This window comes from Micrasema longulum, unplaced genomic scaffold (genome assembly GCF_059751315.1).
Source record: "Micrasema longulum isolate JH-2025_06_02 unplaced genomic scaffold, ASM5975131v1 h1tg000500l, whole genome shotgun sequence".
NCBI lineage: Eukaryota > Metazoa > Arthropoda > Insecta > Trichoptera > Brachycentridae > Micrasema > Micrasema longulum.
In genome coordinates this window covers 107,877-120,221 of record NW_028277697.1, presented here as the reverse complement: position 1 = coordinate 120,221, position 12,345 = coordinate 107,877, and the positions used below count along the sequence as shown (strand labels likewise).

Here is a 12,345-nt window from a genome sequence, read left to right as displayed (position 1 = left end):
TATTTGCGCACCAAAATATCTTGCTAAGAATATCATCAACTTTTCAGATCATTTCAGATCACATCTCTCTTCTCAAGAGAGGGCACTTTCTTTTCTTTGACATACCACATCATTTTTCAGCTTTTCCTTTTTTGTTCAAACTACCAGACATCAATAACACAATCACAAATAACTATTGACGTGCCAATAAACGACGTGATAACAATTTCTCACCATGGTTGTTTATCGTATTCGCGATCACAATGGAACATCCGTGAACACCTAATATTAAATGCCAAAATATTTACGTTTCGCGACTTACAATCCTGCTGCGCAATCACAAATTTGAATTTCACCGATGTAAATATGAAAAAAATTCCAAAACTTCTATTTTTATTTATTTATTCATTATTGATCATGCTATTTATTGCATTTACCTGGCGATTGGCAAGCCAAATGTTAAGAAAAGTAGTCGCCATAGTAATTAAAATTTAATTTTCACATTTTTGCATTAGATACTCCTTTTTATTACAAATACAATATATTGTATTATTTTTTATAGTAAACGCCGATTTTTTGCCAGAAAACTGTATTTATTTACGAGAATAACAAAAAACAAACCGACCCGAGCGTTGATTTAGAGGTTACACACGCGTCGACTTATGACTGCGAAACTTAAGCATGTTCATTATTTAAATTTATTTCAACAGAGAGGGAAAAAGTTTTCGAGAAGGCAATATGGAAGTCTAGGCATTTACAGGGCTTATGACCTGTCATTAGCTGGTTTAAGTGGCCACTTTACACACTGTGTAACATAAATTTAAATACGAACAACTCCCTAGGGAGGAAATCCAGCCAGTCTGCAAGCATTTGGACATAATCAAACATTGTTGAATTACTACCTGGTAAAAGAAGAAGTATAAAAATTGGAAAATTGTTTCCAGGCGTTGCCTAGTAGGTGATTTGGTTCAGCCGGATGAATCTCACCCACGTGATAAAGGTTTCAGCTCTTTTACTTCACAAAAGTCAACAGATGGAAGAGTTGAGGAAATGTGGGTGTTCAAACATGGGCAGAATGGTGAATGTTACACAGTGTGTAAAGTGGCCACTTAAACCAGCCAATGACAGGTCATAAGCCCTGTAAATGCCTAGACTTCCATATTCCCTTCTTGAAAACTTTTTCACACTTATGTATGGAAGTGAAACATGGAACTGGCAGAAGAAGGATGAAAGCCGAGTGAACGCGGTTGAAATGCGATCTCTTAGACGAATGTGTGGGCAATCAATGTATGACAGGGTTACGAATGATGAAATCAGGCGAGAGTGTAAATCTGAGACAAGTATAATTGATAAGATTAAGAAAGGGTCTCTGAGATGGTTTGGTCACGTAGAACGAATGGACGACGAGAGAATGGTAAAACAAGTATATATGGCAAAAATGAACGGCAACGTTAGACGAGGACGACCAAGGAAGACGTGGCATGATCAGATAAACCAAAATCTTAAGTCTGGTCATGTCAAAAGCAGACAGAACCGAAGGGCATGTATGACAAGATGTATGAATGTGGAAGAGGCTAGGAGTGTATGCCAGGATAGACGTGTGTGGCGGTCCATTCTCTCTGCCTACCCCTACGGGGAAATGGCGTGATGGTAGTAGTAGTAGTAGTAGTAGAAAACTTTTTCCCTCTCTGTTGAAATAAATTTAAATACGAACAACTCCCTAGGGAGGAAATCCAGCCAGTCTGCTAGCATTTGGACATAATAAAACATTGATGTTCATTATTGTTCATTGTGATCGCTCAAATGCTTAGCATGTTTAAACACGTTGATAGTTATTTGTGATTGAGCTACTAAATGAGTTACTTTTTCATATAAAAAATGCACATTCATTGTCCAATTTTTTAGAAATGCCTGCAACATTATTATACATTATTTTATCCTTAGAACTGCAGCTTCCTACATTTTTTTAATAACCGTTCTTTCCAGGATTCTCTTTCTGTCTCCTTCCAAACTCTTCATATAATTTGTATAATATAAGCAGTTGCATCGATAAGTTTACATGTTACTGATCTAGAAACTTCTGTAGGTAACTCAAAAATACTGATTTTAAGGTTACCTAGTTGAAGTCATGACCCCACGATATAACGCTGGTTAGACTGGTCAGATAGTCTTAAAATTTTCGATAGACGTTGATAGTGTTAATTAATCAAAACATTTTTTATTTTCAAATTATATTTAAATACTAGTGGACCCGACAGACGTTATCCTGCCCGACGTTAGCTTGCCTGCTATTATCTTAGAAAAATACTTTTCATTGATTAGTGGGTACCTAGGTACTTGTTTGTGATTAAATTCCAAAATTAAAAATTGTTAATATTCAAATGTTGAATTAAAGTAAGTAGCTAGGTTATGGGTTGAAATCCAAAACATAAAATATTTATTTTTTTAAATATGGCATACCTTTTTCGAATGTCAAACTCCAGTCTTCTCACCAACAGAGGGGTGTATTTATGTAGGAATACGATTTAAAAAAATGTATTGAATTTAATATTATTTTAGTACAACGAAAAATCCAGTAAAAAGAAATGTATGGGTAAAAATTATAAGGAATTTAAGGAAAGAATCTGACTGAGATTCACAAAAAACTAATTCTGTTTGTAAACATTCATTCAACAAAAAATAACAACTTTCCATTTTTTCGTGAATGTATTCTCTTCAAACGCAACCCTGGTAGATGGATGAATAAAACGTTTGTTTCTTACTTTTTTTTACAATTTAGATTGAAGATTTTAAGATCTACGAACACGCACAGCGCAAAGATCTATATTTTTCTGAAAACCGCAAATAAATCGGTTAAGCCGTTTAGGAGTACGGTGACATCACACGTACAGAATAATTATATATATGAAGATAAGTTTTTTTATAATAATTGCGATGTTTTCAGAAAATTCAGGATGTTTTGCCTAAGGTATTTGGTCGTTTTGTTGATTGGCGTATCCAGTGGGTTCGCAGCAATGCCAAACATAGGGGGGGATCCTGAGCTGTACAGGAACTTCTTGCTTTCCACAGTCAACGGAAAAGCTACTCGTAAGTTTTTCAATGTATTTATTAAGTTCCATGCTTAACATAGTATCATACAAAATTTACTTCTAAACTGATCATAACATTATTTATCACCATTGTACATCTATTACCCTTATTAATAATATTTAAACCTAACAGTTTAAAAAAAATATATTTATGAAATACTATAAAAGTAAAATATTTAACTGTGTACCGCCTTGTGATGTAGTGGTCAGCGCGTTTGCCTACCATGCAGAGGTCTTGGATTCGATTCCTAACATGATTGACATGAAATATTTATTTAAAATGGTGTTTTTTACGATATAATATTTCATAGTCCCTGGATTGGTACCAGAGACTATGTAATATTATATCACATCAACCATGTCGGGAATTGAACTCGAGACTTCTCGCACGCTAGGCAAATGCACTGACCATTACACGACGAGGCTGATGACGAAAATTATAACCAGTTATAAAATGACTCAAAAAATAATAATTTGATATTAGAAATACTTTGAGCCAGTAAAAAATAAAAACTAAGAAAACATCAAGTTTATATTTGAACACTAACTTTATGGTTATTCATTATAATAAAATAAATAAAACAACTTTGAATAACACTAAACGATAAAAAAAAAATATTACATGTAATAATACTTAGAAAAATAGTATATATTTATGTAAAAAAATATACAATGATATAAAAATTCTCAGATAAATCTATTCAGATACCTTATACAAGAGAGAGAGCACGAAGATAAAAATCATAACAAGGAAAACAGAGACGCTATTCTGTGGCGGGTGTTGTTTAAAACAGATTCAGTCTTCAGCCGGTTGATGACAGTTATCGGGGACGCACGCGCGTAATTTGAGCGGCGTATTTGTGATTTTTAATTTATTTTGCAATAACAGGGCTAAATTATATGTTTTTTTTGCATAAATTATGAATAAAGATTTATTATAAAGTATGTCATTATGGATTGTAGTAAATGGAGATAGTTTGAAACAGGTCGAAGAATTTGTATATCTGGGTAGTATGTTTACTAGAGATGGAAATATGGACAAGGATATTGAAAGGAGGGTTAGTGCCGGTAACAGAGTTAATGGTGCCTTAAAGTCTGTCGTAGCAAATAAGTGTCTATCGCAAGAGGCTAAATTAGCAGTTCATAATGGAGTTCTGGTACCAACCCTAATGTATGGAAGCGAAGCATGGAGTTGGAAGAAAAGGGACGAAAGTAGACTAAATGCTGTTGAAATGCGATCCCTCAGGCGAATGTGCGGAAAAATAATGTATGATATGTGCCCTAATGTCGAAATTAGAGCAGAATGCAAGGCTGAGTTAAGCATTATCGACAAAATTAAGAAAGGTCTTTTGCGATGGTTCGGTCATGTGGAGCGAATGAATGATGAAAGAACGGCTAAAAAGATTTATGATGCGAATGTGTCTGGTTGTAGAAGTCGAGGAAGGCCGAGAAAGACATGGCATGATCAAGTACAACAAATTCTTGAAAGTGGTCATGTGAAAAGTCGGAATAATCGACGTGCGTGCATGAGAAGATGTATGAATGTGAAGGAAGCAAAGGAAGTGTGCCAGGACAGAGTGGTGTGGCGTTCTATCCTCTCTGCCTACCCCTCTAGGGAAATGGCGTGATGGTTAGTTAGTTAGTTAGTTATGTCATTATGTATTTTTTTTTCAAATGTTTAAACTTTAGAATATTCCATCTTTTACTAGTGGTAACACGATGTTACAACACCGCGCGCAAAGGGTTTATTTACCACAGTCCTTTAAGAGTTAAAGCAAAATTGTGTAATTTCAATGATTATTTAAAATACAATGCTTAAAAAAATAAAAATCACAAAACATATATTGCTGGCGCAACGAATATGTGACAGATTCAAGTGTAACTGCACAGTTTATAAATATTTATTTAAATAATATATGTGTTGTTATCAATTTAGAAGCCTCTGACTCGAGCAAGCAGAAGAATTTGTGTATCTGTAAGCATGTTTTCAAGAGATGAAAGAGTAGAAAAAGATGTTGAAAGAAGAGTGAATGCGGGCAACAAAATGAACGGAGCACTAAGCACAGTAATTTCTAATAAAAATATGTCAATCGAAGCTAAACTGGCAGAGTTTCAGTCCCAACACTTATGTATGGAAGTGAAACATGGAACTGGCAGAGGAAGGATGAAAGCCCAGTGAACGCGGTTGAAATGCGATCTGTTAGACGAATGTGTGGGAAATCAATGTATGACAGGGTTACGAATGATGAAATCAGGCGAGAGTGTAAATCTGAGTCAAGTTTAATTGATAAGATTAAGAAAGGGTCTCTGAGATGGTTTAGTCACGTAGAACGAATGAACGACGAAAAAATGGTAAAACAAGTATATATGGCAAATATAAACGGCAACATGAGACGATGACGAGCAAGGAAGACGTGGCATGACCAGATAAACCAAAATCTTAAGTCTGGTCATGTCAAAAGCAGACAGAACCGGAGGGCTAGGATTTTATGCCAGCATAGACGTGTGTGGCGGTCCATTCTCTCTGCCTACCCCTACGGGAAATGGCGTGATGGTAGTAATAGTAGTAGTAGTAGTAGTGAGGGCATTTAAACGTAAAACTAAATAAATGATTTTTTGTTTTAGCACCGTTAAACAATTTCTTAGCGGAAAATCAAAATGTCTGGGAAAGGAGCGGGAAGTTTGAGGGAGACATCGTCTTAACCCCAGAGCAGATTCAGGCCAGAGTGGATAGTTTTTCTGGGATGAGAAACGCCATACTTAACACTGCTGGACTTTGGCCAAAAAAAAAAGTGTACTATACCGTTAGCAATACTTTCAGTAAGTTTAACAATTCAATGTTACCATTTAATTAATTATATTTGCATAGTATAGATCAGGAAAACAAATATAAAAAACGGAATATACGAGTTGACATGTAATTTATGGTCCTGGTTCATATTTAAGACAAAGTGGGAGAGAAATTAAATATAAACTGAATGTACATTTAGCTTCACGTGGATTAAATAACGATATATCAAACTATCCATTACAATGAAATGAATTAAAACATAATTTTGACGAATCAAAAGACAATATTTAACATGTAGGACTTAAAGGTCCAAAGTGAGATAAATTAGAAAATGAAGAAATTAGTAGGATAAAAAATAATTGCGATAGAATTTTAATTGAATGAGGTGACATTAATTTTCATGAAATTTTGAAAACATAGAATTTTTAGGTGATTTTACAGTTTTTTGTAAGAAAGCGGCTTGGCTATTTTAAGCAAAACATAGAATTGACCTGCTTGAACTTGATAACACCAATATTTCTATTTTTCGAATTTTTCGAACAGCGTTTATTTAATAATTAAAAAATACATATAAGAATTTGCTACCCACTAAGTCCAAAGACTTTTCGGTGGGACACATTTTTTTTATGACAGGTGGATATTACATTTATTTTATTTTTATTTTACAAATTCATTTATAAACAGGCACTATAAAGCATCTAGAAGATATTTCTTCAGTTCTTTTTTTTTCATTTGAAGATCTTTCATGTTAACGATGGTTTGTGGGAGATCATTGAACAATCTTGAAACAACGCAATTTAATGTTTGCTCTCCGAAGTAATTTGTAATTCGGGAACAAACAGGGAGCCCTTAGTTTTTAATCTAGTGTTGTGAGTATGGGACACTCTTTTTTTATATTCCGGATCAACAAAGTGATCTACAATCAATTTGTAGTCACAAAGTCGTTTTACCGGCAGGACATTAAAGAATTTAAAAAAAAAAAAAAAAAAAAAAAAATATACACCTTCGCCCATATGTTTCGCCTCACGAATTATGCTATCCGGTACAATCCCCCTCAACAGTCTCACCTGAATATCATAAATTTTATCCAGTTGAGACTGGAAAGGGAGACCCCAGACACGCACTCCGTAAGATATAATGGATTCAATGAGCGAGGTATATACGTGTCTTAATGTTTTGAAAGGTAGCATGCTTTTGATTTCATAAATCACCTTAAGCCAGTATCTTAATCTGTCGCAGATTCCATCAATATGAACACTCCAGCTAAATTTAGAATCAATAATTAATCCTAAATATTCATGATTATTTACAACATCTATAATAGGACAATTACGTTTATCTGGTTCGATATTTGAATTTGAATTAAGGAAAAAATTTATATGAGCTGGTATTTCTCTTTAAAATTCACATTTAGTAATATATGGTGAGGAGACATGTACAATTTAAGTTTAAGGTGAGGAGACATGTACAATTTATTACTATGCCGTAGCCATGCGCCTATTTAATGAGATTTGAAAAATCTTCTTGAAGTATTTTTTGGGCAGGTTTTACATTTAAATGGCGTATTACAAGGGCAGTATTGTCTGCGAATTGGAAGCAATTCAAAAATTTTACATGATTTTCCATTGAACCACAATATATTAAGTAATGAATCGGTCCGAAAGCTGATCCTTGAGCTGTTCCCATAGACACAACTCTTTCATTACTAAAATTTTCTCCAACTTTTACTTTCATGCCACGATTTGTGTTGCTTTCTGCAAAACTACGTTCAATTAAATGTTAGTTAGGAAATACATATTTAGGCAGTTGGAAATATTTGAACGGACTATAATAAGGATTAAGTTATATTTTTACAAATTTTATTTGTTCTTGTAGCATCTGCACAAAAAGCAGCCATCAAAGCAGCTTTGGACGATATTTCTAAAGTATCTTGTGTTAGATTCTATAAGAGGTGGTTCTGGAATCCCAACTATATCAACGTCATCGTAAGTTTTGTTTTTTTTTTTTAATTTACTATTTTAATTATAGTAACATCAAAAAATAATAAAGGTTATATCAAAAATATACCGTTGAAAAAAATACTTTTAAAAGTGTCCTCGGCACCGGTATGCCTGTATCAAAAAGCTTCATTAGCTTACACCCCGGGCGACGACAAACTGATGAAGCATTTACAGGTGTTAAAGCATCAAGAGCCTTACTTTTAAACCTGGTATAAAGTTACTAATTATGGTATTCCCATCTTTATTCTACTATTATGTCTAGGCGCAACTTCAAACCGAGTTTATAATTATTTAAAGTCCCTTAAAACTAACTACGTTACAACACAATTAAATAGTTATGTTCATGTGAACTTGTGGCGTTAAAAGTTATTCATTTTCAATAAAACCAATTTTTCATCTTTTAAGAAACTTTGCTGTAAAATTAATTGATTTAATTTTTACCGCGTCTGAAAAAAAAAAATCAAATTTCCCATAGCGCTAAACTTTTTCACTTTGGAAAATTGAATTTATCGCTGAACAGGCACCGTAGCGCAGTTGGTTAGACGGCCAACTGTGAAACTGGCGTCACGAGTTTGATTCCTGCCAGTTGCAAGAAGAAAATCCAAGAAATATTTTTTTCTCAATTTGTCTGTGTGTTGCGGTGTATTTTTTATTACCTCCTTCCATATCCCCTCTATGCCTCCAGCTGACAAGCCTCTAAATAAAATAAATTAATAAAAATTAGTACCTTTGATTTACCAAAAGCAAATTTGATTTTAGGGCAATAATTCAGGTTGCTATTCTTATATTGGAATGACCAAAGGAGCTCAGGTCCTCAATTTGGAAGCTGGTTGCTTCGTCCATGGAATCATTGTCCACGAGTTCTTGCATGCTCTCGGCTTCGTCCACATGCAGAGCACCCACAACAGAGACGACTGGGTTACCATCAACTGGCCTAAAATCATTCCAGGTACAACTATTAATATTTTTACATTTAAATTTAAAAACAAATTAGTGTGAAGTGAATAATTCCTGTTGAAGTACATCCTCAATGCATGCCACTTTTCCCACCGCGCTTCAAAAATGGAATTTGGAATTGGTTAACATATTGCAGTAAATATATTTATTAGTCTTGTATTTTAATTTGCTGCAAACAGAGGGAAAACATTTTCAAGAAGGGAAAACTCCCTAACAAGGAAATCAAGTCAGTCTGCAAGCATTGGGACATAGTCAAAACATTGTTGAATAAGCATTGTACACAATCAAGATAAAACAATAAGCAACTCCGATTTTAAAAAGGGAAAACACTGAACTTTACTTACTCTGATTGACAAAATTATGCTCTTTCCAACATGTGTAGATTAGTCAATTCGTCACAAAACTTGGAATTCTTCGAGATAGATCTTCCGGATTTTCGTAGATCTCTTTGCCTTTAAAATAGTGTGAGATAAATATAGATTGACATGGGTTGGCTCGAAGTCTTATATATGGATTGCGTTTTTTAATATATTGTAAACTTTAATTATTTTTCTGATTGCGTCACTTACCAGTTGGCAGATGAACGCTCGAATTGGCCCAGTTTGCGGAGTACGTTATCTTTATTTACTGTGCCACTGAACCCTAATACAATGAATGCAATTATCTACCTTGTGTTGGAGTTTTGGTACCTTGTTCGGAACTTCTCTGGTGGCAGGCAGGATCAGATCTTGTGGTCAGAAAGAGTGGCATTTGACGTGGTTTCTTGATTATGATATTGAATATTATATGCGATTACATGAAACAGAAACCGAAAATAAGTTACTGATCGCAAAAATTACTTATTCGTGATTGCAGTGAGGATATTAAGAACACATGCACACACCATTAAAGTTCAGTCGTTATTATTGGGTCGTGAGACAATGTTAACATCTTAACCAGGGTCCAGTAGGTAGCAAATAAATTTGAACGCCTCAGCATGGTAAATATGATACACACACATATAGTAAATGTGGCGAAACCGATTGCTCTTTTTTGTCTTTGCTACATAACTTTATGTTGATCACTGTTTTTAAGAAGACCAACAAAACCAGTAGCCAAATGCCTTTTTTTAAAGTTCGATTTGCACATTTAACTTAAAATGAATAATCCCACTGCCTCATGTTATACTACGGACAAGATGCGAATTTAACTCAATAGAAATATTACTTTTGCTGCTGGTTTTGTTGTTCTTTCCAAAAACAGTGATCATGGACAGTGGCGGTTTTGCATTTTATACGCGTTAGACATGACTAAGCGCATGAATTAAGTGTCATTATTTTTAAGGGCTCAGGACAATAATATGTCAATGTGTAAAGCATGTAATTTTTAATAAACCCGCCAAGTTTAAAGTATGAATGTTTTGATCTATTGTAAACGTTATTATGATGGTACTTGTTTAAAAATTAAAATCGTGTTTATTTAATCTTGTTTTTACAGGCAGGGAAAATAACTTCGTAAAATACACAACTGATCAAGTTACAAACTTCAATGTTACATACGACTACGGGAGTGTTCTTCACTATTCACAATACGCTTTTAGCGTTGATGGGTCTCCAACAATAACCCCATTGAAGGTAATTGATTTATTTATTTAATTTATTATTATTACTCTCACAGATAGGATTTAAATGGGTTTTTTTTAGTTTTGATGATAAATATTATTTTCTATATGAATATGTCATGTTAATTTTAAAATATATGACAAAAAAAATCAATTTATATTTTTTTTAATGTCCAAAAGTCCGCTAAGAGATTTTAAAAGATCGGATTTTTTAAAATCTACAGATTTTTTAGCCACTTCTATTGATTTCAATGCCCTAAATAGTCTTCATTTTCACCTTAGCAAGCAAAATATACATTCGCTCAAACTAATTAAAAGATTTGATCACTTTGGTGATGCAGATTAAGTGATACGTATCCTCTCAGTGACAGGGTTTTACCCACGTCTACTTTTCAATATGATTGACGTAGTTTCTTAGGTTAAATTTCTAAGTCGGAAATTGCTATCGTTATACGATCTGCATGCACCGATCAAAAAAGTGTATACTAAACACCCTCCAACCCCTTGGTTTACGCCAGTATTTTTTCATGTAGAAACAAAATAGGGCTCACATTGGGAAACCTACAGGACCCTGAGAAATAGATGAAATCAGATGTGTCGTAGTTGCAAACGTAGATTATTTCATGAATCCTGAATAACGCTGGTCCTCACGAATCCTGGAAGTTTTTAAAGAAACTAGGATTTTTAAAATCTAAAAATTCTTCAGATACTTCTATTTATTTAAATGTCTTAAATAGTCATTTTTCCAAGCCTCCTATCCAGCTCGATAGCCTTTTAAAGTCGACCACTTCAGCTCAAATAAAACCTCTCTCGCTACCTGATTGTCAACCATTTTCTTTCATTTGAGTCACGGAAACAGAAAAAAACAAAGTTCTTCCAATTCCAATTCTTGTGACTGTTACGCAATTAGTATTTCTATGATTAGCTTGATAATTGACTCTATTCTACCCGTTATTACTCACATCATCAACTACTGCTTGACTTTACAATTCATCTCGTCAAAAGTTTATGTATATATTTATGGTTTTTTAGCACAAAATTTTGACCAATCTCTTTTTTTTACCCGTCTGATTTTTGGTTGGCTGGAAGATATTATTTTTAGCAATAAGTCCGCCGAATTACTTATTCTTTATTCCTGAAGTTTAAAATACATAAATACAATAAATTAAACATTATTTCTGAAAAAAATGCAGCTTTAACGGGATACGCATCATTGTAAAAAATATAAAGAACTAGCAATACCAATTTTCGAATCTAACTTATTAACCCTGCGTTGCCAACCCTCATTAAGGAAAAATCAGTAGATTCTGAAAAATCTGAAGATTTTGGTAGGGAGAGTTTACATTATAAAACACCAAATATGTAGATGTATGTGTTCGTTTGTCCGTTTGTTCGTTACAGCATCTCCTCCAAAACGGCAAGTCGTAACGACGTGAAATTTGGGCACCTTATTAAGATCAAATTTTTAGATCAACTGAAATATTTTCTAGTCAAAATTGACTTGATTTTGAGTCGATTACGACTCAATTTTTTAACTGTAAGTTACAGAGACGTAAAATTTAGAACGAAAATATAAAATACCATTTTCAGGTCAACCTTGCTGTTTTTGAATCAAGTTTGTATTGGCCGTCCTCCCTATTATTTATTTTTATTTGAAATTCTTACTTTTTAACGGTCAGTCGTAGCGACGTGAAATTTAGAAACAGCACTTGAAATGCTATTTATAGATTGACAATACTATTTTCGATACTTAATTTACCCGGCCGTCCTCGCTTAACTCACCTTATAGACGGTGAGTTAAGACTCATCTCTAATAAATTTAGAACATAAATGTAAAATGCAATTTATAGATCAATCGCACTATTGCCATCAACCGCAAGCCAAGCAAGACCCTTCTCGATACAAACTCGATTTTTTAACTGATAAAAT

General features: G+C 33.9%; 1 protein-coding gene across 1 annotated transcript; it reads left to right on the top strand.

Annotated features, from left to right (window-relative positions):
* The first annotated feature begins 2,937 nt into the window (after positions 1 to 2,937).
* On the top strand, positions 2,938 to 11,844 carry LOC148281078 (zinc metalloproteinase nas-13-like). Its single transcript, XM_088227343.1, has 6 exons — positions 2,938 to 3,066; positions 5,694 to 5,888; positions 7,735 to 7,844; positions 8,619 to 8,808; positions 10,293 to 10,429; positions 11,818 to 11,844. The coding sequence occupies exons 1-6, from the start codon at positions 2,994 to 2,996 to the stop codon at positions 11,842 to 11,844; spliced, it is 732 nt and encodes a 243-aa protein (XP_088083469.1). The 5' UTR covers positions 2,938 to 2,993.
* Positions 11,845 to 12,345: the final 501 nt, after the last annotated feature.

What these genes read in the sequence shown, in the direction of transcription:
- LOC148281078 (XM_088227343.1), top strand. Translation starts at nt 2,994, where the DNA reads ATGCCAAACATAGGGGGGGATCCTGAGCTGTACAGGAACTTCTTGCTT. An exon ending in AGTCAACGGAAAAGCTACTC is followed by an intron (nt 3,067 to 5,693) that starts GTAAGTTTTTCA and finishes TTTTTGTTTTAG; the next exon opens with CACCGTTAAACAATTTCTTA. An exon ending in TACCGTTAGCAATACTTTCA is followed by an intron (nt 5,889 to 7,734) that starts GTAAGTTTAACA and finishes TTGTTCTTGTAG; the next exon opens with CATCTGCACAAAAAGCAGCC.